This window comes from Tursiops truncatus, chromosome 5 (genome assembly GCF_011762595.2).
Source record: "Tursiops truncatus isolate mTurTru1 chromosome 5, mTurTru1.mat.Y, whole genome shotgun sequence".
In the NCBI taxonomy this organism is placed as follows: Eukaryota; Metazoa; Chordata; class Mammalia; order Artiodactyla; family Delphinidae; genus Tursiops; species Tursiops truncatus.
This window is the reverse complement of record NC_047038.1, coordinates 108,219,384-108,245,122: the sequence shown is the minus strand read 5'-3', so window position 1 is coordinate 108,245,122 and position 25,739 is coordinate 108,219,384. Positions and strand designations below refer to the sequence as shown.

Here is a 25,739-nt window from a genome sequence, read left to right as displayed (position 1 = left end):
TCATCAAAAAATCTAGAAACAATAAATGGTGGTGAGAGTGTGGAGAAAAGGGAACCCTCTTGCACTGCTGGTGGGAATGTAAATTGATTCAGGCACTGTGGAGAACAGTATGGAGGTTCCTTAAAAAACTACAAATAGAACTACCATATGACCCAGCAATCCCACTACTGGACACATATCCTGAGAAAACCAAAATTCAAAAAGAGTCATGTACCAAAATGTTCATTGCAGCTCTATTTACAATAGCCCGGAGATGGAAACCACCTAAGTGCCCGTCATCGGATGAATGGATAAAGAAGATGTGGCACATATATACAATGGAATATTACTCAGCCATAAAAAGAAACGAAATTGAGCTATTTGTGATGAGGTGGATCGACCTAGAGTCTGTCATATAGAGTGAAGTAAGTCAGAAAGAGAAAGACAAATACCGTATGCTAACACATATATATGGAATTTAAGAATAAAAAATGTCATGAAGAACCTAGGGATAAGGGAATAAAGACACCGACCTACTAGAGAATGGACTTGTTGATATTGGAAGGGGGAAGGGTAAGCTGTGACAAAGCAAAAGAGAGGCATGGACATATATACACTACCATATATATACACTACCATATAGATACACTATCGCTAGTGGGAAGCAGCCGCATAGCACAGGGAGATCAGCTCAGTGCTTTGTGACCGCCTGGAGGGGTGGGATAGGGAGGGAGGGAGGGAGGGAGACGCAAGAGGGAAGAGATATGGGAACATATGTATATGTATAACTGATTCACTTTGTTATAAAGCAGAAACTAACACACCATTGTAAAGCAACTATACCCCAATAAAGATGTAAAAAAAAAAAAAAAAAGTAAGTTCTAAGAGATCAGGTATTTATGTCATTTTTGGAAATTCTTTTATTCTCAGGCCCAGAACAGTGTCTTGTACACAGTCAACGCTCAATAAATATCTCTTAAGCAAATGAATGTATAGAGACTCTGACAGAAGAAAGAGATCAACATGTTGTAAGAGTTGTAAGATTAGTGTGATTAATGCAAAATAACATGGGGAGAGTAGCAGAAGAAGAAATGGGAAAAAAGTAGAAGTCAGATCACGCAGGGCCTCAAAAGCTATGATATGTGCTTTGGATTTTTTTTAAAAAACGTGTGATAGAAAACCACTGAAATATTATGTAAGGAAGGAGACGGTATGACCCCGTTCAGGTTTTAGGATTATTTGGACTGATATGTAGAAAACATATGAGAATGGAGTAAGATTAAAAATAGGAGGCTGTTGCTGTCCTGCAGATGAAGGATGGTAGTCTAAGCTAAAGAGAGAGAAATGATACAAGTACATAATTTCAAGACAAATTATAAAGACTGAACTTCAGGATGTTTGAATGTACAGCAGAGAGGAGGGAAAGAATTCAAGGATGACTCTCAGCTTTCTGATTTGGTAGGTTGGTAGGAAAGGAAAATCAAGAGCCCTTTTAAAACATATTAAGTATGATGTAATAAGAAAATAGCAGCTCACGTATAATTGAGTGTTTACTATATGCTAGACATTGTTCTTGATGTTCTACATGGATCTCATTTAATTGTCACAACTCTGTTATAATCCTCACTTCACAAATGAGGGACTCAAGAACTGAGAAGTTATGAAGGTTAAAATACTGAGTATTAGAGTCCATATCAAAACCTTGGCTTTTTGAATCTAGAGATCAAGCTCGTAAAACTCAGGCTATATAGTACCGTGATGTTTGTGAAAAATCCATGTGGATATGTAAAATAAGGTTAAATAAATAAGTCTGGCACTCAGAAAAGGAACTTGGACCACAGGCATAAATACCAAAATTACCAGACTAAAGATAGTATTTAAGAACTATGAAAACAGGTTACATTACTTAGCAATGGAACACAGACACGTAAGAGAAGGCTTAGGATAAAGTCCCAAGGAACTTCCGCATTTAAAGGCTACGCAGAGAAAAGAAGCTACAAAAACTATTGAGAACGAGTCCAGACAGCAGAGAGCAGTCAACAGCATTACATATTGAGATGAAGTTTACTAAAATAAAAACAAAAAAGGTAAATACTGGTTTTGATTACACTCAGGTCATTGGTAATCCCAGGAAGTTTCAAGGGAATAGTGGTGGTAGTAGAAGCCTGATTGCCAAGAAGCCAAAAAGCCATGAGGAAGCTCAGAGGAAAGAGAGAGAATGTATGTCGAAAAGCAATGTAAAGCTTGACAACTAGACTGAAAGAAAAACAGAAGGAAGGAAAGTAAAGTCAAGAGAAGGTTCTGAGTTTGTTTTTAGTTTATTTAAAGATGGAAGATATTATAACATGCTCCTGTTCTTTCCTAGGGGAAAAGGAAGCTTGATTACGGAAAGAGAAAAGTGAAATAAAGTCTTGAGAAGTGGGAGTGAGGAAGGGCCCCAAAAAACAGCCAAACAGATTTGCCACTGAAAAAGGTGGTGCTCTCTGATGCGAGAGAAATTAACACACAAATATATATATTGATTAGCTTGGTGATGGACAGATTCAGTGTTCATTCCACTCTGATGAAATCTACTTTTCCAATAAATGAGTTAAGGGCTTTGGCTGACAATATGGGTAGAGTGGGGCACGTGGTTTTGAGGAGGGGGAAAAAGTATGAATGAAATAACTTACTTGGGGTATGGGAATTAAAGCCTCCCAGAGAAACCTAATAGGATGACTGGAAATTACTCAATGCCTAAAGTTTGAAAGCGTGAATGTAATGGTAAATGAATTAGTTCAACTGAGTACTTGCCAAAGGATGCTGAAACACTCAGTTGTTAAGATGCCTTGGTACTCTTCTTTTCCACTATATCGGTGGCTCAGTAAGAGTGACACATCAATTACTATGAATCAGCTAAAAACATCCAAATATAACTCAAATATCCAAACATATCTTATCTAGGCACTAAATCTGTATTTCCGAATTGCTATCAGATATGCCCATCTGCAGAATCCCAAAAACCAAACCCTCAATATGTTCTAAACTACTCTTCTCAATTTTCCCTCCAACATGTTCTTTCTCCTAATTTCCTAATCAGGAGGATTATAGTATCTAGCAACTCAGCAAAATAAACTCTTTTAAGCCTTTTGCAATACTCAATAGGTGCAAATACTAAATAATATTTTTAAAACTAATTAGGGTGAAATTCACATAAATTAGCCACTTTAAACTGCACAATTCAGTGGCATTAAGTACATTAACAATGTTGTACAACCACCACATATATCTAGTTCCAAAACATTTCCATCACTCCAAAGTCAACCGTTTATCCATTTAGCAGTTTCTCCCCATTCTCCACTCCCCAACCAATGGCAACCACCAATCTGCATTCTGTCTTTATGGAGTTATCTATTCTGAATATTTCATATAAATGATATATACAATATATTTTTCTGTCTTTGGCTTCTTGCATTTAGCATTAAGATTTGAGGATCATGTTTACTGTAGAATGTATCAACTCTTTACTCCTTTTTTATTACTGCATAATATTCCATTTTATGTACATACCACAATATGTATATCTACTCATCCACTGATGGACATTTTGGCTGTTTCCACCTTTTGGCTATTGTGAATAGTGCTGCTATGAACATGCATTGTATTAGTCAGGGTTCTTCAGAGAAACAGAACCAGTAAGATAGAGAGACATATATATAAGAGGAGATTTATTAAAGCCATTGTTTCATGGGATCAAGAAGTACCGCAATCCACCATTTGAAAGCTGGAGAACAAGGAAAACTGGTGGTGTAATTCAGCCCAAGAACTGAGGGGCTAATGGTGTAAGTCCCTGTCTTAGTCCGAAAGCCTGAGAACCAGCAGTACCAATGTCCAAGGTCAGGAGAAGATAAATGTCTCAGCTAAATTAGAGAGAATGAATTCACTCTTCCTCCACCTTTCTGCACTATTCATGCCCTCAATGGATTGGATGATACCCATTGGCACTGATCTTCTTTATTCACTCTACTTATTCAAATGCTAATCTCTTCTGGAAACACCTTCACAGACACACCCAGAGATAATATTTTAAACAGCTCTCTGGGCATCCTACTCAAGATGACACACATGATAAACTACACATGCATGCACATGTACTTGTTTCAGTAACTATTTTCAGTTCTTTCGGATATGGTACTAGGAGTAGAATTGCTAGGTCACATGGTAATTCTTTTATATTTATGAGGAACTACTAAACTGTTTCCACAGCATCTATACCATTTTACATTCCACCAACAGTTGTATAAAGGTTCTAATATCTCCATATCCTTGCCAACATTTGTTATTCCCTATCTGTTTTATTTTAGCTTGTCCCTAATGACTAATGCTGAACACCTTTTCATGGGTTTGTGGGCCATTTGTATATCCTTGGAGAAAAGTCCATTTAAGTTCTTTGCTCATTTTTCATTTGGGTTGCTTAGTTTTTTGTTGTTCAGTTGAGAGAAATCTTAACATCTGGATAATAGATCCTTTTATGAGATATAGATTTGCAAGTATTTTCTCCCATTCTATAGGTAATTTTTTTACATTCTTTATAATGTCTTTTGATACACAGAGTTTTTAAATTTCATGACATCCAATTACCCATTTTTTCTTTTCTTCTTTTGCTTTTGGTGTCATATCTAAGAATCCGTTTCTACATACACAGTCATGAAGAGTTACCACTACATTATCTTCTAAGAGTTTATGATTTCACACTTATGTTTAGGTCACTGATCTATTTTGAGTCAATTTGTATATATGGTATGAGGTAAGGATCAACTTTATTCTTTTGCATGTGGATATCCAGTTATGTCTGCACAATTTGCTTTAGAGACTTATTCTTTTCTCATTGAACTACACCTTGTCACCCTTGTCAAAAGTCAACTGGCCTTATATGAACAAATTTATTTTTGGATTTGAAATTCTATTATTCTCTTATACGTGTCTATAATAGTGCCAGTACCATGATTATTACAGCTTTGTAGTGAATATTAAAATCAGGAAGTTTGAGTGCTCCTGATTTTGTTCTTTTTTTCTTTGAAGACTGTTTAGGCTACTCAGGGCCACTTGCGATTCCAAATGAATTTCAGTAATAAACAATTTTTAAAATAATTTTTTAAATCACCACTTACTTTTAGATGCAATTTTTCATTCTCAAATTAAAACTTTCATCTAGTGTATTATATTCAATGGTCTAATACTCTGCTGAAAACAAGGAACAATCAAAGATAATTACCAGTTAAAACAACAACATCTGTATTGTTGCCACTCCTCTATCTGATGTCTTATCAATTTATTATGTCAGCAAATTGTATTTTAGAATGTAATATAAATGAAGAATAAAACAGCACAACAGATTTGGGGAATTAGGCTGGTAATTATTTTAACTTGCCTAATCAACCATACACCATACATCCATTTGTAAAATCAGATTCTCAATAAAGGACCTGAAATATTAACAGTTTGAACACTATAATTCTAAGTAAGTCCACAAGTTAAGATTACACCAGGACTTTTATTGGCTGTTCACATATGAACTCATTAATATTTTAAAGAATGACCATTTGAGACATCTAAAAATAGTAAGCTATAGGTAGATGCTCATAATTTATTACAAGGAACTACTTTACCTATGAAAAGTGCTTTCTCCAGTAATGGAGAATAATGGGCCTTGAATTATAAGCATGATACACTCTGAAGACAGATATGTGGCTCAGTAGTATCAGTAAACACCTTCTCAAACTACCTATATCAAAAAATATCCCTCACACAAATATAATTGTAAAGTACTGTTAAAAAAAGAGACACAAGATTTCTTATGTTTAAAATTATTCTGCTATATTATAACCAAAAGATTCATTAAATCCTACGGCAATTAGCCCAACTTATAGTTCTGTGTAAATGCTTATACCTGTACTTAAAGAATACAGGTGGCTGAAATTATACATCATTACAAATAACCTAGTCTGACATTCTAAGAAAAATATATATAAATACGTATCAATTACTAGAAGCAAGTCACTTAGGGCAATCACATATCTGATATACATCACATTGATATTTAGTTTAAAATTAAAATTTTAGATTCATATTTAGAATAAGAAAGTAAACCATTCACAGTATATAACTGCCAAACCCAGACTATAAAATGGCACTTTAAAAGAAGTAAAACTATGGGGATGTCCCACATTTTACACATGAAGAAACACAAATGAACAGGAAAGGCCAACAAGTTTTTAAGCAGCTGGAAGTGCTAAATTTAATTACTGAAGAGAAATCATGCAGAGAAGCTAGCTGCCAAACAGGATTTACACTAAATGCAGGAAGTCATGTAAAAGTACCAAAAATTTTTCAATATCCACTGATAATCATAAACCTAGATTTAAAGAATGTATGGATAATATATATGATCCCCAAAACTCTATGGAATGAGAATATAGTATTGAAACTAAGCAGGACCTGTGGGGCTTCTGGGCACGGAAGGCTTTACCTGTCCCAGCTTCCTTGTCTGTAAGGAACAGACTCCAGTCTCCAAGACCTTCCCTGAGTTCAAAGTGCAGATTCAAACAGTTGCTCATCAGGGAAGGGAGGGGATGCAGAGACAAGGGAGGAGCAGCCAAGAAACAACAGTGCAGCCTTGGGGCACGTCCTGGTTCCCCCTCAAGGGATACACATAACAATATCTTTGAGCTCTTTCCAGAACGAAAACCCTCAATAAATGGAAGAAGTCAGCAATCTTCATTCCAAAGAAGACCACCTGAAGCCAGATCAAAGAAACCAGAGAAGCTCATCAAAAGATTACCTGAGCCTGGATTAAAGGAGTGCAGGCCCTGCCAGGCCCTGCATACACCCTGATCGTACCAGCGACTCTGCCCTTGAACAACTGCTATAAAACTCCTCACCAGGGCTTCCCTGGTGGCGCAATGGTTTAGAGTCCACCTGCCGATGCAGGGGATGCGGGTTCGTGCCCCGGTCCGGGAAGATCCCACATGCCATGGAGCAGATGGGCCCGTGAGCCATCGCTGCTGGGCCTGCACGTGCGGAGCCTGTGCTCCGCAGCAGGAGAGGCCACAACAGTGAGAGACCCGTGTACCGCAAAAAACTCCTCACCAAATCCTCCTGGGTTGGGACACACTGTTTTTCAGGGCATGAGCCCACTGTGTCCCCCTTTGCCTGGCTAAGCAATAAAGCTATTCTTTTCAACTTCACCCAAAACTCTGTCTCCGAGTTTCAATTTGGCACCAATGCACAGAAGCCAAGCTTCTGGCATCAGTATAGTGTTAGCCCAACAAAAAAGTAGTAAAATTAAAAACAATTTTAACACAGAAGATATACTATTATTTTGATAAAGGTTACTTTATATGGAATATGAAACATAAAACAAGCAATACCATTTTTCATTAATTAGACAAACCAATTAAAGCACAACTGACACTAAATGAATACACTATAGATAATTCTTATTAAAAAGAATACTCGGAGAATTTTATTTGTCTCTGCAACAGCTGTATTTATTCTTCAACTTGTGATTTCAACTCTGGGAATTTATACATATATGTAAATATATACATATATAATATATGCAAGCATATATACATTATACATGTACATATTTATATGGATCAATAATATTGCACTGTATGAATATACCAGATTTTGTTTATCCATTCATCAGTTGATGGACATTTGGGTTAATTCCACTTTTTGGTTATTATGAACACCAGCGCTGCGAACATTCGTGTATATGGTTTTCTGTGGATGTTATGTTCTCCATTCTTTTGGGTATGTACCTAATAGTAGAATTACTGAGTCATATGGTAACTATAATTAACCATTTAAGAAACTGAAAACCTGTTTGCCAACATGGCTGCCCCATTTTACATTCCCACTATTGGCATACAAGTGTTCTAATTTTATTACACCCCCACTAACTCCTGTTATTAGCTGACTTTTTTAGTGAAAACCATTCTAGTAGGTATAAAATGGTATCTTATTATGCTTTTGATTTGCCATTTCCTTATTGATAACAATGTTAAGTATCTTTTCATGTGCATATTGGCCATTTGTATATCGTCTTCAGAGAAATATCTATTCAAATTCTCTGCCTATTTTTTTTTTTTTTTTTTTTTTTGTGGTACGCGGGCCTCTCACTGTTGTGGCCTCTCCCGTTGCGGAGCACAGGCTCTGGACGCACAGGCTCAGCAGCCATGGCTCACGGACCCAGCTGCTCCACGGCATGTGGGATCTTCCCGGACCGGGGCACGAACCCGTGTCCCCTGCATCGGCAGGTGGATTCTCAACCACTGCGCCACCAGGGAAGCCCTCTGTCTATTTTTAAATTGTGTTATATGTCTCCTTATTGGGTTTAGAGTTAGTTCTCATCCACATTGTCTGTAGATTTTTGAAAGAGGTGACAGGTACCTAGGTAACCAATGGATAGCACTTGTTTGATGATTCTTCATCCACTTTCCATCTTTTGGGCTACAGCACCCAGATAAGGTAAGGGATACTCCTCATTCCATTGGCCCAGTGTCAATTGAGCCCAGTGTCAATGCACACATCAGGAGTTCCCATCTTCTTCATGGCAAATTTCTGGATCTCTTTGAGTGCTGGAAGGCCATGCCTCTTGCAGCCCTCAGTATGGATGCACTTGTGAATGTGAATGGTGTATTCTTTGGTCACTACCTTGTTGATGGCAGAAGAGCCCATCTTCCTGCCACCCTTTTGGTAGGAGCCATTCTGTTGGGCCCAGGATGGAAAGAAAGACCACAAAGTACTCTGAGAAAAGGAAAGCAGCATGGCAAGCACAACTTCTGGGTTGCCTGAAGGCAAGAGGAAGGGGATCCCTCTTTAATGTTGAGTGCTAAAAGTTCTTTGTATGTTCTAGATACTATACCCTTATCAAATATAAGATTTACAATCTGCTATTCCATTCTGTGGATTGTCTTTTTTCTTTCTTCATAGTACCTTTTGAACCCCAAATAATCTTAATTTTGATAAAGTCCAATTTATCTATTTGTTTTTTTGGTTTTGACTATCACTTTTAAATTCTGGAAGACTGGAAGAATTACTGCTCCTATGATGAAAAGAGAGCTGAGCATGGGGCAGGTAAGATGTAATTCAGGTTGGAAATATCCAAAATATTTCAATCCTTTATCTTTCTGAATGAACTGTGGTATGTAATCTCTCCTTCTTTTCTCCCTAAATTTTAGTAATCATTTTTTAAATCATAGCTTTATAAGAAAAAAAAATTAGTAAAAGAAAAAAATACTAAATGAACAATTGTGTAATTTCTCCAGTTTCACTCTAAACTTTGACAATATTGATGCACAAGCTATAACCACAAGGCCTAATTTCAAGTCCTATATTTCAAAAATTAAAGTAATAATGCAGGTATTTTTATTAATTCTCAAAGCTCCACAAAGTAAACCTGCCACTACTTATTCATTAAGTCTTATTAATAAATTAACTGTTGTTAACTATTGTTAATATGACATTACAACATTTTCCAATATTCTTCTGCTATAATTATAATAACTGACATTTTCAAGGACATGATTATTTTTTTCTTCTAAATTATTTACATTAAAAAAATCTAAATAAAAATTAAGGCAAAGATAGGACTCATCTCAAAAAGACTTCCAAACGAATTGTGCTCAAGTTATAATTTTATGAGTAGCATTACTAGCATACCAGGTACAAAGAATTTTAATGGTTTTGCCATTTGAATTTGCACTTTTCCATTACTGACAAGCAGTACTCTCTTTCCAGTCTCCATCCTTCCCCCACATATCCATTACAGTTTTCATATTTTCCAAATTTATATTATTATATATTTAAATACTAATACCTCATAATTCATCTAAATTTTTTCCAATTTTCAATTTTAATATTTGTTATTTTGGTCATACAATGACTACAATGAGAATTTATAAATATATTCCTTTGAGATTGCCTGGTGTTTTGAAACTCCAGAAAATTATCCTCTTCAGAAATTTCAAAAATTTATTATGTTGTATTCTGCTCTTGATCCCTAAAATAATTTCCACATATATTTTTCGTACAGCTAATCATATCTTACTGAACATCAAGCAAAACAGCCTAGTATATACATTTATCTTTTCAAATGGGACTGATAATCATTTATCTGAGTCTTTAAAAATTCCTACTGGAAAGTTTCTTATGATGATAGATCAGAGTGTTGTGTGCTTTACGGTTTTTGTTTGTTTATCACAGAAAAAAGACTGTAAATATAAGCTCAATATCAAATTAGGCCAATTAGAAATCCTCAATAAATTTCAAAGGTAGTAATTCCACATACCATACTATCTGCTTATAATGCAATAAAAAAACAAAATTTAAACAATAAAGGACAAATCCCTTGACTATTAAATAACTACCAGATTAAAAAGTATACTAAAAGTATAGAAACTAAGAAAAATGAGTATGTCACATAATAAACAATAGGATGACACCACTGATGTCCTCCGAATAATATTAATATTATTGTTTTTGTTCTCATTACTTAGAAAGGAATAAAAGTATGCTTTCAAATAAACAAGAAAAAAAAGAATGCAAGGGGAGGTAAAAAATATATTTGCCAAAACATTTAAGACAATTAGAAAACAATTAACTCAACCAATCAATCAATAAATAAGTCCAACATTTGACTCTCTGAAAGATAAAAAAAAAAAGCTAATACATATATTTTATTTTTTGACAATACTAATTTACAAAAAAGGAAATCAACATCACTTGTAAATAATTATAAAACTCCTTTAAAAAGTTAGAATTGGTTATGTTTTTTAAACTATTCAACCTGGTAGGATTTATTGCTATTAGAGAATCTAAAAAAAATTATTAACATACAGGATAATTTCTACAGATTCCATAATAAAACTATATAATAATCTTAAAGATGATGAAAATAGAAAATTCAGTAGCCGCCTACAGAAGTACATAATAAAAAATGCAGAGTACAAAATTATAAACTGCAGCACTTTTCATAATACGACAAGAATGTAAAAACCTTAAATGTCTAATAATGGAAGTCTGGCACTTCAATAATAATTACATATACAGAAACATACAAAAATACAATGGAATACTGCAAAGCAACCAAAAAAATGAGGAAGCTCAGTATATGCTAATACACAGACACACACACACAAAAAAAACAAGGTGCAAAAATGTGTATACTATGCATTCATCTATGAAAAATGACACGTGACATATCTGTATTCCCTGCTTTTTAAAAGCATCCTTATGACTGTAATTTGGTAAGTGGGTACTTATAGTGAACGAGTAAATGAGTATATGTGTATTTTTAAAAGACAGTAGGATACATCAGACCTTTGTACTACTTTTGCAACTTCTTATATTCTATAATTATTTCAAGTTAAAGTTAAAATAAAAACAACAGAGATAAACCATTGTTAAAGCTAAACAATGAATGCTTTTTATTTATATTTTTATTTATTTTCTAAACTTTCTATAATAAATACATATCATATATGTATGTATTCCTACTTTTATTAAATATGTATTTCCTAATTATAATTCTATAATTAGGAAAATAAATACTTATTTTAACTAAAGGAAAGCAAATGACCATCAATCACAAAAAATGCCAATATTAAACAGGTAAATTGGATAATTCATCATAACCCTAAAATTGGTCAAGTCTCTAATATTACATTTGTTAATCTGCTTCACACTCCTTCAGAACTGTCAAACATATGTTGAATAATATATTTTCTCAACAGCAAAATACTTCATGTAATACCCTGGGGTCAACGGAGGATATGAAGACAGAGACTACATTGGGTTACTTTTACGAGACCTGAGTTCTGGCTCAAAATTATCAGTTTTCTAGCTATGTGACCAAGGCCAAATCAAATTCTCTCAATCTATCTTGCATACTTTCACAGATCTGTTGTGGTGTTGAAAAGAGAAAATGTGTGTTAAACCACTTAGTATACAAATGGCCTAACAAAACAACGTTAGGCGGCACAGGAGCACCTCTATACATAAGGCAAATGCTAACAGCCATAAAAGGCTTTCTTCTCAAGTGCACACAGAACACTCTGCAGGATAGATCACATTTGGGTCACAAATCAAGCCTCAGTAAATTTAAGGATGTTGAAATGGTCTCAAGTATCTTTTCCGACCACAAGCTAGGAGACTAGATATCCATTATAGGAAAAAAACTATAAAAATACAAACATATGGAGGCTAAACAATACTCTACTAAACAACCAAGAGATCACTGAAGAAATCAAAGAGGAAATCAAAAAACACCTAGAACCAAATGACCATGAAAACATGATAACCCAAAACCTATGGTATGCAGCAAAAGCAGTTCTAAGAGGGAAGTTTACAGCAATACAATTCCACCTCAAGAAACAAGAAAAATCTCAAATAAACAACCTAACCTTACACTTAAAGCAATTAGAGAAAGAAGAACAAAAAAAATCACGAAGTTCGCAGAAGGATACAACTGATAAAGATCAGATCAGAAATAAATAAAAAAGAAATGAAGGAAACGATAGCAAAGATCAATAAAGCTAAAACCTGGTTCTTTGAGAAGACAAACAAAATTGATACACCATGAGCCCAACCCATCAGGAAAAAAGGGAGAAGATTCAAATCAACAGAATTAGAAATGAAAAAGGAGAAGTAACAACTGACACCGCAGAAATACAAAGGATCATGAGAGACTACTACAAGCAACTATATGGCAAAAAAATGGGCAACCTGGAAGAAATGGACAAATTCTTAGAGAAGCACAACCTTTCGAGACTGAACCAGGAAGAAATAGAAAATATAAACAGACCAATCACAAGCACTGAAATTGAAACTGTGATTAAAAATCTTCCAACAAACAAAAGCCCAGGACCAGATGGCTTCACAGGCGAATTCTAACAAACGTTTAGAGAAGAGCTAACATCTATCCTTCTCAAACTCTTTCAAAATCTAGCAGAGGGAGTAACATTCCCAAACTCATTCTACAAGGCCACCATCACCCTGATACCAAAACCAGACAAGGATGTTACAAAAAAAAACTACAGGCCAATATCACTGATGAACATAGATGCAAAGCTCCTCAACAGAATACTAGCAAACAGAATCCAGCAGCACATTAAAAGGATCATACACCATGATCAATTGGGGTTTATCCCAAGAATATAAGGATTCTTCAATATACACAAATCATTCAAAGTAATACACCATATTAACAAACTAAAAAATAAAAACTATATGATAATCTCAATAGATGCAGAAAAAGCTTTTGACAAAATTCAACGCCCATTTTTGATAAAAAACTCACCAGAAAGTAGGCACAGAGGGAACTTACCTCAACATAATAAAGGCCATATATGACAAACCCACAGCCAACATCGTCCTCAGTGGTGAAAAACTGAAAGCATTTCCACTAAGATCAGGAACAAGACAAGAGTGCCCACTCTCACCACTAATATTCAACACAGTTTTGGAAGTTTCAGCCATGGCAATCAGAGAAGAAAAAGAAATAAAAGGAATACAAATTGGAAAACAAGAAGTAAAGCAATCACTGTTTGCAGATGACATGAAACTACACATAGAAAATCCTAAAGGTGCTACCAAAAAACTACTAGAGCTAATCAATGAATTTGGTAAAGTAGCAGGATACAAAAGTAATGCACAGAAATCTCTTGCATTCATATACACTAACAACGAAAGATGAGAAGGAAATTAAGGAAACACTCCCATTCACCACTGCAACCAAAAGCATAAAATACCTAGGAATAAACCTACCTAAGGAGGCAAAAGACCTGCATGCAGAAAACCATAAGACACTGATGAAAGAAATCAAAGATGATACAAACAGATGGAGAGATACACCATGTTCTTGGATTGGAAGAATCAACATTGTGAAAATGACTATACTACCCAAAGCAATCTACAGATTGAATGCAATCCCTATCAAATTACCAATGGCATTTTTCACAGAACTAGCACAAGAAATTTTACAGTTTGTATGGAAGCACAAAAGACCCCGAATATCCAAAGCAATTTTGATAAAGAAAAACAGAGCTGCAAGAATCAGGCTCCTTGACTTCAACCTATACTACAAAACTACAATAATCAAGACAGTATGGTACTGGCACAAAAACAGCAAGATAGATCAATGGAACAGGATAGAAAGCCCAGAGATAAACCCACACACATATGGTCACCTTATCTTTGACAAAGGAGGCAAGAATATACAATGGAGAAAAGACAGCCTCTTCAATAAGTGGTGCTGGGAAAACTAGACAGCTACATGTAAAAGAATGAAATTAGAAAACTTCCTAACACCATACAGAAAAATCAACTCAAAATGGATTAAAGACCTAAATGTAAGGCCAGACACTATAAAATTCTTAGAGGAAAACATAGGCAGAACACTCTATGACATAAATCACAGCAAGATCCTTTCTGACCCACCTCCTAGAGAAATGGAAATAAAAACAAACAAATGGGACCGAATGAAAGTTAAAAGCTTTTGCACAGCCAAGGAAACCATAAACAAGAGAAAAAGACAACCCTCAGAATGGGAGAAAATATTTGCAAATGAAGCAACTGACAAAGGATTAATCTCCAAAATATACAAGCAGCTCAATATCAAAAAAACAAACAACCTAATCCAGAATTGGGCAGAAGACCTAAATAGACACTTCTCCAAAGAAGACGTACAGACTGCTAACAAACACAGGAAAAGATGCTCAACATCATGAATCATTAGAGAGATGCAAATCAACACCACAATGAGGTTATCACCTGACACCGGTCAGAATGGCCATCATCCAAAAAATCTATAAACAATAAATGCTGGAGAGGGTGTGGAGAAAAGGGAACACTCCTGTACTGTTGGTGGGAATGTAAATTGATACAGCCACTATGGAGAACAGTATGGAGATTCCTTAAAAACCTAAAAATAGAGCTACCATACGACCCAGTAATCCCACTACTGGGCATATACCCTGAGAAAAACATAATTCAGAAAGGTACATGTGGGCTTCCCTGGTGGTGCAGTGGTTGAGAGTCCGCTTGCCGATGCAGGGGACACAGGGTCGTGCCCCAGTCCGGGAAGTTCCCACATGCCGTGGAGCGGCTGGGCCCGTGAGCCATGGCCGCTGAGCCTGCGCATCCGGAGCCTGTGCTCCGCAACAGGAGAGGCCACAACAGTGAGAGGCCCACGTACCGGAAAAAAAACAAAACAAACAAAACAAAACAAAACACACACAAAAACAAAAATATACATGTACCACAATGTTCATTTCAGCACTATTTACAATAGCCAGGACATGGAAGCAACCTAAATGTCCATCGACACATGAATGGATAAAGAAGATGTGGCACATATACACAATGGTCAGCCATAAAAAGGAACAAAATTGAGTTATTTGTAATGAGGTGGATGGACTTAGATTGTCATACAGAGTGAAGTAAGTCAGAAAGAGAAAAACAAATACCGTATGCTAATGCATATATAGGGAATCTATAAAAACGGTACTCACGAACCTAGCGGCAGGGCAGGAATAAAGACGCAGACATAGAGAAGGTACTTGAGGACACAGAGCAGGGAGGGAATGCTGGGGCGAAGTGAGGGAGGGAGTAGCACTGACATATATACACTTCCAAATGTAAAATGAATAGCTAGTGGGAAGCTGCTGCATAACACAGGGAAATCAACTCGATGTTTTGTGATGACCTAGAGAGGTGGGATAGGGAGGGTGGGAGGGAGGCTCAAGATGGAGGGGATATGGGGATATATGTATACATATAGCTGATTCACTTTGTTGTACAGCAGAAACTAACACAACATTGTAAAGCAATTATACTCCAATAAAGATGTTAAAAAAAAAAAGTTAGCTGGTCCTAACTTTGTATCAGACTACTTGACTTGGGCTTGAATCCTAGCTTCACCATATATTAGCTATAAGACCTAGAACAAATCATTTAACCTCTCTGTACTTCACATTTCCTTACCTGTAAAATCAAGATAATGATAATAACAATATTTACATCAAAGGGTTGATATAAAGATTTTTTTTTGCTTGTTAACAGCCTACATAAATAAGTGCTGTCATAGAAGTGTTCACTAATATTAAAAAATGCAAAAGTGGGACTTCCCTGGTGCACAGTGGTTAAGAATCCGCCTGCCAATGCAGGGGATATGGGTTCAATCCCTGGTCCCAGAAGATCCCACATGCCGCAGAGCAAATAATCCCATGCACCACAACTACTGAACCTGCACTCTAGAGCCCATGAGCCACAACTACTGAAGCCCGCGTGCCTAGATCCCCTGTTCTGCAATAAGAGAAACCACTGCAATGAGAAGCCCGCACACCGCAACAAAGAGTAGCCACCGCCTGCCGCAACTAGAGAAAGCCCACGTGCAGCAACGAAGACCCAAAGCAGCCAAAAATAAACAAAGAAAATGTATTAAAAAAATGCAAAAGTACTTAAATGGCAAAAAAAATTCGCTACTTTATTGAAGAATATTGTGTTTGCTAAAATATTGTGTTTGAAAAAATATTTGAAATCCTTCAACTAAAAGAAAAATCTATGATTGCTATATTAATAATTGATCAAGCGCTTTTATGCCCTTTTATTTCATAAAAAAGACTGTTTTTATTACTTCAACTAAGCTGACCTGCCACCTACTTTACCATTCCATTGAAGCTAATAAGAATTGAGTTCTACTCTATAATAGATAAAATTCAAAGCAACATCAGACAAAAGCGCATTAAGACATTCTTACTGAAATGGACTTTAACTTACACAGATTCCTAAAAAGAAAGCTATTAAATGATAATCCTGATCACGTTTTACAGATATAACACATCAGTTTAAATAAACTAAACTTTGATAGACAACTTTTTAACAAAAGATTGTCATGAGTTGTGTACACCCACACGTACACTACACTTACAAGACAGGATATAGTGTTTTGCACAACATAGTTTTTTAATAAACATTCTGTTTACAGCTGTAGGATTAAATAATAAAGTTAAGATGTGCACCCAATCAATGATGTCATGACATTCAAGGACCATCTACATAAATCAAAAGCAGAAGATGTCAAGGATATCCCACTCCAGTGATAATCATGTAATGAACTAAAGAGATGTGCATTTCAGATCTACACTGTCATCAATCCCTTGATAATAAATGAAACAAGTCAGCTACTTTACAACCACAAATGGTATATTAAATACATGACATCTCTTTTTTGCAGGAGGAAGTAACTAGCAGTAGCAAAAGTTCAAATATATTATTTAAGAATGCACAACATGAATTCAAGGCTGAATATAGATAACCTTTAGAATATAAGCTGTCTAGGAAAAAATATGTTTCATCTTGTAGAGTATTATTTAAGATTTAAGACCAATGTAGTTAGAAATATATTAAACATGAACATGCCTCAATCAATTGGGGTTCTGTGGTATAAATAAATGGAATTCTATTTCTATGAAAATATTAAAAATATGTTTGCTCTCTTAAAATTGACTCTCATGTGAAACAAATACATTTTCTCCACTAAAAATTCAAGTAACGATAAAATCAGTTCGTAAATATTTGTTTCTATTTAGATATTTTATAATCATGCTTTAGAATATTACTATAAATATTATAAATCTCATAGCAAGATTATAAAGATTAAAATGAAAAACTATAGTAGAAAGTGTAAAATTAAATTAGCTTAGAATACAGCTGTTGTATATGCCAGGATTAAATCCTATTCACACATTCTATGGAAATCTAATACAATGTGAAACAAATACACAGATTAGTGATTAAGAGATAAACTGCCTAGATCTGGATTCCAGTTGTTAATTCTGGGTTATTTCCTCTTTATGCCGTTTTCTCATTTATAAAATGAGAGACAATAACAGTACTACTTCAGAGGTTTATTGTAAGAATTAAATTAGTTAAAACTTATAAAGCACCCATGACAGTTTCTGAGCCAACATAAGGACTCATGAAATATAAGCTACAATTGTCACTATTATCCCTTATCTAAATTGCAAATGTATGTACCATTTGGGTCAGATCAATTTAATTTCTTGTATTGCACACTGTTTTAGAAGTATTTTTCCTCTTTTCAATTCCACATGTTTTCTCCTTCCTCATTCTCTCAATTCATTCATATAAGAACACATATATCACCAGCACCATGATCACTAAAACTTAAAAGAATGAACTGCAATCTCAACCCAGAGTTACAAAGGAACTTCTCCATAACCAATTAGAAAGGACAGTAAGGAATACGTTCCAGGTTAGGATGTTAGGCTGAAATGGCAATTTAAAAGTTTTTTCTTCCTTCAAATCCTAAACAAATTAGCAAAAACAAAAATATTGAACAACCAATAAAATCCTAACAAAAATAACTAAAATAAAAGAAACATAACATAAACTACCAAACATTAAAAAACTGGTTACCTTGGGGAAATTAAACATACTGGTATTAGAACTAAGGTTGCAGTAAGCTCAGTTCCTAACCATGTCCCCGAAGCAATGTTGGTAAACTAAAAACATTCTGGTAATTTTTCTTAATGCCTTCATATATGGAGAGACACAAACCAAATAACTACTGTTCTCTCTTGTTTCCTTTTATTGAAGATGCTAGAAAAATCTACAGTGCAAAAATTGGTGAAACAAGGAAGTGAAAAATAGGGCTGACTTCCCAGGGCAGTAGCCTCCAGAGTACTCTCTGAAATAACAGATAATGATTCACAGCCTAAGCACATTTTTCCCTGATGAGAATTGTCCATAGTTTCTAATAAGATGGAATGAACTTGGTAGAAAATACTTAATGAAATCTTGTAAAAGAAAGCAAGACTTAGGTGTGCTACGAAGGCCTCCTCACCTAGGTCAAAGATCTCTCTCCCTCTTTTCATGATAGGCAAACAAAACTGGGCAAAAATCAAATTTCAAACATCAAAGTGTAGCTCAGTGACAGAAAAAATTAGCTTTAGCTTTAGAGACAGTGAGAAGGGAAGGAGTCACCAAGATATTCTGTCTGTCTAAGTCAAACAGTAGTTATGCAAACATAAATTGCCAATCAATGAATAAATAAAAAACAAATAAAATATTTAAATAAAACTGGAAGATTCTATACAAAAGACAAAGAATATATAACAAAAAAATGAAATTCCTCGTGATTATTTTCTTCTAAAAAACAACATAAAACTATAACTCAAAAAAACACACACAAAAAAAAGTCAAGATAAGAGAAAAAGGTAGACAGGCTGAAGATCTAAATAAACAAAATGAAGAACAAAACAATCATTATAGGCAAACCACAGACAGAGAAAATAAAACATTAAAAACTTTACTCATGACTGGAGATCAAAGAAAGTAAAGCAATTAAGAAATAACTAATAGATATGAAAGACAGACATATCTAACATAGATTTATGTGTCACTAAGAAAAAGAAAATAAAATGCAAAAGATAGTTCACAGTTTAATTTATAGAAATTACTAAGAACTGAAGGAAAAATCTGAATTTGCAGATTATTAACAAAAAAACTATGTTCCAGGAACTTTTGATAAATAATGCTCAATATTAAGTCATATTCCTGTTAAGAAATCAACTCCATGGACAAATAAATCTCAGACAGAAAACAAACAAATTATCAACTAAGGGAAAATATCAGGCTGGCCTCAAACTTCTCTGAAAGCAATGTTCAAAGCCAAAATACAATGAAGCAATGTCTATAAAGTTCTAAAGGAAAGCAAGGGTTAGCCAAGAATATTCAATCCATCAGGATGTCATTCAGATATAATGACAGCTGGCAAATATTCTTAAACATGAAAGAATTTTAAATTTACAGCACACATGAACCCTTTGTTGGGGGAAGGGGAGGAGATGAAACCTAGCCAATTAAGAATTGAGTCAATATTCACACAGTGGAATACTATAGGAATAAGAGGGAACAATCTAATAGCGTAACATAATAACATAAAACTCAATGCTGAGTGAAAAAATGATGGCACAAAAGAATATATATTGTATTATTACATTTATATAAAATACAAATTCATTTATGGTGTTGGAAGACAGGATAGTAGTGGTCCTTAAAAGGTTATAGCCTAGAAGGGGGCTCTAAATTGCTGGTAATATTTTATTTCTTAATCTGGGGACTGATTACCCAGGTGTGGTCAGTTTGTGAAAATTCATTGAACTGCACACTACTGATATGTGTACATTTCTATATGTATATTTTTTTCAGTCAAATTTAAACAGAGCATAATAAATGGTAAAATAAATGTTTCTCCTACTTTTCTTTCTGGGAAAAAAAAAAAAAGAATTGAGTCCAAAGAAAGAACCTGGGGGAAATTAAGAAATTATTATGACTAATAAAAGAGGGGATGGAGTAATGAATTCACTTAAATATATTACAAACACTCAAGTACTATCAGAATTGTGGTTAGAATAAATGAGTGTTACATATTTAGACAATATGAAAAATAAAATATAACTTTAAAAATTAGAAGTTGAAGAGACAAAAATGAAAAAGAATTATGAGAGGACTAATACCTTCAACTTTCATAGCAGGTTGTGGATTAAAGTATGCAATTTAAAAAACAAAGATATGAATAAAGCTCTTATTAAAAAAAATCAAGCTCTTCATTTTTTGATAATTTATTAACATCCTGTTCATTGAGAAAATGATGGTTCTTTTGTTAAAGAAACATTTTCTTGTTTTTCCATTGTTGTTTTTATTTTATTAAATTTACATACAAAGCAGGTTTACATATCTATGCTTATATACTATTACTTTTTCTTAAAGATATATTCACAGAATAGGGTTATTGAGTAAATGGGTGTGTGTGCACATGCCTATATAATTATTATTAAAATACATATGAACATATTGCCTTCCCATAACACAAAAATGTACATTTCCACTAAAAATATAAGACAACACCATTGCCCATCTCATCTCCCCTATCTCCTTCAACAGTACTAGCTATCATTCTTTCCTTCTCTCAACCTGAGAACAGAGAAGTTATATCATAATTTCTCTAATTTACATTTCCCTAAATATTTGTGTAAATATTCAATCATTTGAGTACCATTCTAAATGCTACTGGTAACTTATATTCTTCTGTGAAATCCCTATTCTTGTCCTCTGAATATTTGCCTGTTGGGTCAATTTTTCACTTATTTCATGAGAATTATTAATATAGTAAACATATTAATTTATCAGTCTTTCCATGTTCCATTATGTCTTTCCATGTTGTTGATGGTATGTTTCCTCAGCTTAATATTATATGTAGTAACAGACGCTTACTTTTTATACTTTCTAAGTGGCCTGTCTTGGTTTCAAAATTCTCTCATATGCCTCAGTGCCACTTTTACAGTTTTCGAAATCTGTTTCTAAAATACTTACTATGTCATCTTTCATCCTATATCCTTACTCTATCTGGAAGATTTTTTATATATATTGTCTTTATAGTATTGTTTTAATTAGTATTGTTTATCTGGGAAATCAAGTACATCCTCAATATTTTTATTTCATAAATCTTAGGGCTACACTAATGCATTTCTTTTCCCGCATTAACTGGATATTTGCAGATCCAAATATATTTTGTGGAAGATTTTGATATTTAGATATTTTTAAAGGTATATTTAAATTTCAAATACTCCACTGTTATTCTAATGGAATGATATGCTAATTTTACTGTATTGAATTTACATATTAATTTGAGAAAAACTGACATCTTTTGGGGCAGTAGTATTTTCTCTTTTTGACTATAAAGAACATTATGAAGACATTTGGAAAAATATGAAAAAGGTCTATATTTAAATAATAGCATTGCACCAGTGAAAATTTTCTGATTTGATAACTGTACAAGATTAAAACAGAGAATGGGCACAGGAAATTCTCACTTAAGTAATTAGGGGTAAAAGGGTATCATGGCTTCAACTTATTCTCAAATTCAGAAAAACAAAGAAAAACAGGAGAGAAGCAAATGTGTTAAACTTTTAACAACTACAGAATCTAGGAGAGTGTTGAAGAGTAGTTCTTGTACTACTCATTACTCTCCTATAAGTCTCAAATTATTTCAAAATAAAAGAAGAATTCTATGTCTCTGTTTCTGTCTCTCTCTCTTACACACACAGAGCAAGTTACACTACCCAGCATGGAATGATTCTCCAGCAGTTTATATTTTGTATTGTATTAATGAGATTTTATACTTTTGTTACAGTGTCTGTACATTTCTTAGAGAATTCAACCCAAAATAGTACTTTTGTCCTAACTGTATACATTTCTGATTTCCATTCTTAGCTGGCTACTGCTTGCTACTCAAAAGATAATCTATTAATTTGTCTGCATATTTATCTTATATCCAATAATCTTACTAAAGTCCCTATTAATTCTTGTAGAAAAATATTCAAGAATCTCTTAGATTTTCCTAGATCATAGCATGAACAATCTGAAAGTAATATTACATCTTCTTTATCTACCAATTATATTAACAATATCTTGCAAAAACATTAAAAAACTTCGTTAATGTTAATAGAAGATATCAATCACTCTTTTTTCCTGATTTTAATAGAAACGGCTTGAAACATTTTAAATAATAGTAAATAGTCATTATCATATTTAGATTGTTTTCTGATATACATGATTTTTTCTCAGTTTCATTAGAGCTGGATACTAAAATTTGTACTATGCATTTTTCTACATTTATTGATATATTCGCATGATTTTCCTATTTTTAATTTGGTGATATAATTTATTTTATAGGTAGATATCTTAATATCAAATCATCTTTAGCATCCATAAATTAATTATAAGCAGTCTACACTATACAGCTAACCCTTGAAAAACATGGAGGTTAATACACATATAATTTATAGTCAGCCTTCCATATACAAGGTTCCTCCACATCTGTAATTTCGACCAACCGCAGACTCTGTGGTACTCTAGTATTTACTATCAAAAAATACTGGCTGATGGGCTTCCCTGGTGGCGCAGTGTTGAGAGTCTGCCTGCCGATGCAGGGGACGCGGGTTTGTGCCCCGGTCCGGGAAGATCCCACATGCCGCGGAGCGGCTGGGCCTGTGAGCCACAGCCGCTAAGCCTGCGCGTCCGGAGCCTGTGCTCCGCAACGGGAGAGGCCACAACAGTGAGAGGCCCCCGTACCGTAAAAAAAATAAAAATTAAAAAATTAAAAATACTGGCTGATAAGTGGACCCCCCAGTTCAAACCTCTGTTGTTCAAGAGTCAATTGTATAGTTCTTTCATTACATTGTTGGATTATGTTGGTTAAAGTTTTAGTTAGAATTTTGTGCCTATATTGTTAACTGAAATTTGTCTTCTACAGTTTTATTTTTCCAGTATCTTTTTTCATACTATGAAGGGTGTATAAAATGAACTGGGAGAGGTTATCATCATTTTTAATGTACCAGAGAAATATCAGCAACATGTGAATTATCCACTCTTAATATATTAGAAAGAACCCAGATGGTGCTTTTTAATTTTTTTTTCCAAATTTTTAACAAAAGTTCCTGTGAAATGCTTCTAGTTCACCTTAAGTGTGAATTTTTGTAACTTATACAGCTATAACACCATTAATTTCCTCTATGAATTCACGTTTGTTACAGATGTTCAGAAGCAACTGCTGAGACAAGCACTGGCCCAGGATGGGTCTTTCACTTGGTCGCCCCTGTGAGGATCCAAGAAGAAAGCTGTATTCTCCCTCATTTCCTCGGCTACCACCTCAAGGTTAAAGAAACTTCATGCCGCTTGTTCAGCTTCTCTCTAGAAACCTAAAGGATCTCATCTACCATAGGGGTTTTCATTTCCAGTTAATTGTTCTGTCATGCCTAGAGAGGGCAAAAATCCTTCACTATTTACTTTATTGGAAAACTATCAAAGCCAAGGCTACAGAGTCTTGCACTATCTGCCTAGAATCCCCATGATTCTCTCACAAATTTATTTTTAATTTTTTGATAATACATGTTTGCTAAGACCATGCTGCCATTTTACCTACAGTTTCCCATGACTAACATTTTAAAATGGTACCTTCCTCACACCACTCCTAGGTTTAACCTACCTCAAATTCCGCATGTCTGTGAACATCCTCTGCTCGCTGCCTGCTCAGGATAAATTCAGCTTCATTCGCTACTCTTACTAGATGATCCTTCATGGTTTGGCTAAGCAACCTATAAAGAGATAAACATCATCAAATAAATATATGTATACACACGACATATATGATTATTCATTGCTCAAAGGTGGTGTATTTTATTACTTGGGAGAGCAGAGAACATTTACTCCCCTTTTCTGACATCATACCAAATGAAGGACCATTATTTTACACTAAATAATTGAAGAACACAACAGCAAAAAGTTATCCTTCTGGCAACAGCAGATTCGCTTTTATCAAACTAACTATCCAAGAAAAGCAACTGAAAATGCTAGATTAAATTTATCTTTTAATCTTTTTTAAGGTATTGGAGCGTTTCCAAGGTAGCCAAGATTTAAACAGCCAGGATCCTAGAGAAGATGTTCAGCATGACCTTTCCCATTGACGCATTTGCTACTCACAGGCGGGAATAGAGAAGCTAAACAGAGCTGTTATAAGTCTTATAGAGCTGAGAGACAAAAACTGAATTTTATAACCTGTCAAGGTAGAGGAATCCTAGTAGTTTACCAAGGCTTACAAAAGGAGTCCAACTATACCCCAGGAAACAGACAACAGTTCTCAAAAACATGAAAACAGACCCTCAAACAACGTTATGGAATTTGCACGTAGATTAACTGGCAGCCAAATAACTAAACAAAATTTTCAGAATCTCATATGGTGAGAAGAAAAAAAAAAAAAACATAAAGAACAGTGCTGTAGACTCATTGTAAAACCCTGGGCTTTAAGAAGACCTAGAAGGGCTGCAAGATAGGAGTAGGCAAACTGTAAATAAGGCAACTCTCACAAAGATTTTAAAAATTCCACCTTTGAATCAGCTCAGTCTTAAATTAACATAATTGGCACCTAATTTAACTGTTAATCAAAACTCAAAAGGAAATCCTCTCTACAGGAAGATACCATCATGTAGAGACTGTTAAATACAATTTCCTGCATTATTAAATACAATGTCCAACATTTAATCACAAATGAATGTGACATATACATGCTGCTATATAATAAAATGAATAACTAATAAGTATCTAATGTATAGCACAGGGAACTCTACTCAATACTCTGTAATGACCTATATGGGAAAAGAATCTAAAAAAGAGTGGCTATATGTATATGTATAACTGATTCACTTTGCTGTACAGCAGGAACTAACACAACATTGTAAATCAACTATACTCCAATAAAATATTTTTTAAAAAATCACCAGTGAACAGGTAAAATAAGAGACAACACCAAGTGAATGAAAACCAAACAGAAGCCAACTCACAGAAAATCAAGATAGTAAAGTTTCGATAGCCTCATCCATCAAAGGGCAGACAGCAGAGGCAAGAAGAGCTAACAATCCTGCAGCCTGTGGAACAAAAACCACAATCACAGAAAGATGCACAAAATGAAAAGGCAGAGGACCATGTCCAGATGAAGGAACAATATAAAACCCCAGAAAACAACTAAATGAAGTGGAGATAGGCAACCTTCCAGAAAAAGAATTCAGAATGATAGTGAAGATGATCCAGGACCTCAGAAAAAGAATGGAGGCAAAGATCAAGAAGATGCA

At 34.6% G+C, this 25,739-nt stretch overlaps 1 protein-coding gene and 1 pseudogene across 4 annotated transcripts in view; both read right to left on the bottom strand.

Annotated features, from left to right (window-relative positions):
• The window catches only part of LRBA (LPS responsive beige-like anchor protein), a 727,902-nt gene that overhangs the window by 431,070 nt on the left and 271,093 nt on the right, over positions 1-25,739 (bottom strand). For all 4 annotated transcript variants that reach the window (XM_033857307.2, XM_033857309.2, XM_033857305.2 and 1 more), the window contains exon 36: positions 24,101-24,209. In XM_033857307.2, the coding sequence (XP_033713198.1) occupies positions 24,101-24,209 (109 nt within the window). The remainder of the gene's footprint in view (positions 1-24,100; positions 24,210-25,739) is intronic.
• LOC117312438 (large ribosomal subunit protein eL31-like) lies at positions 6,816-10,351 on the bottom strand (annotated as a pseudogene).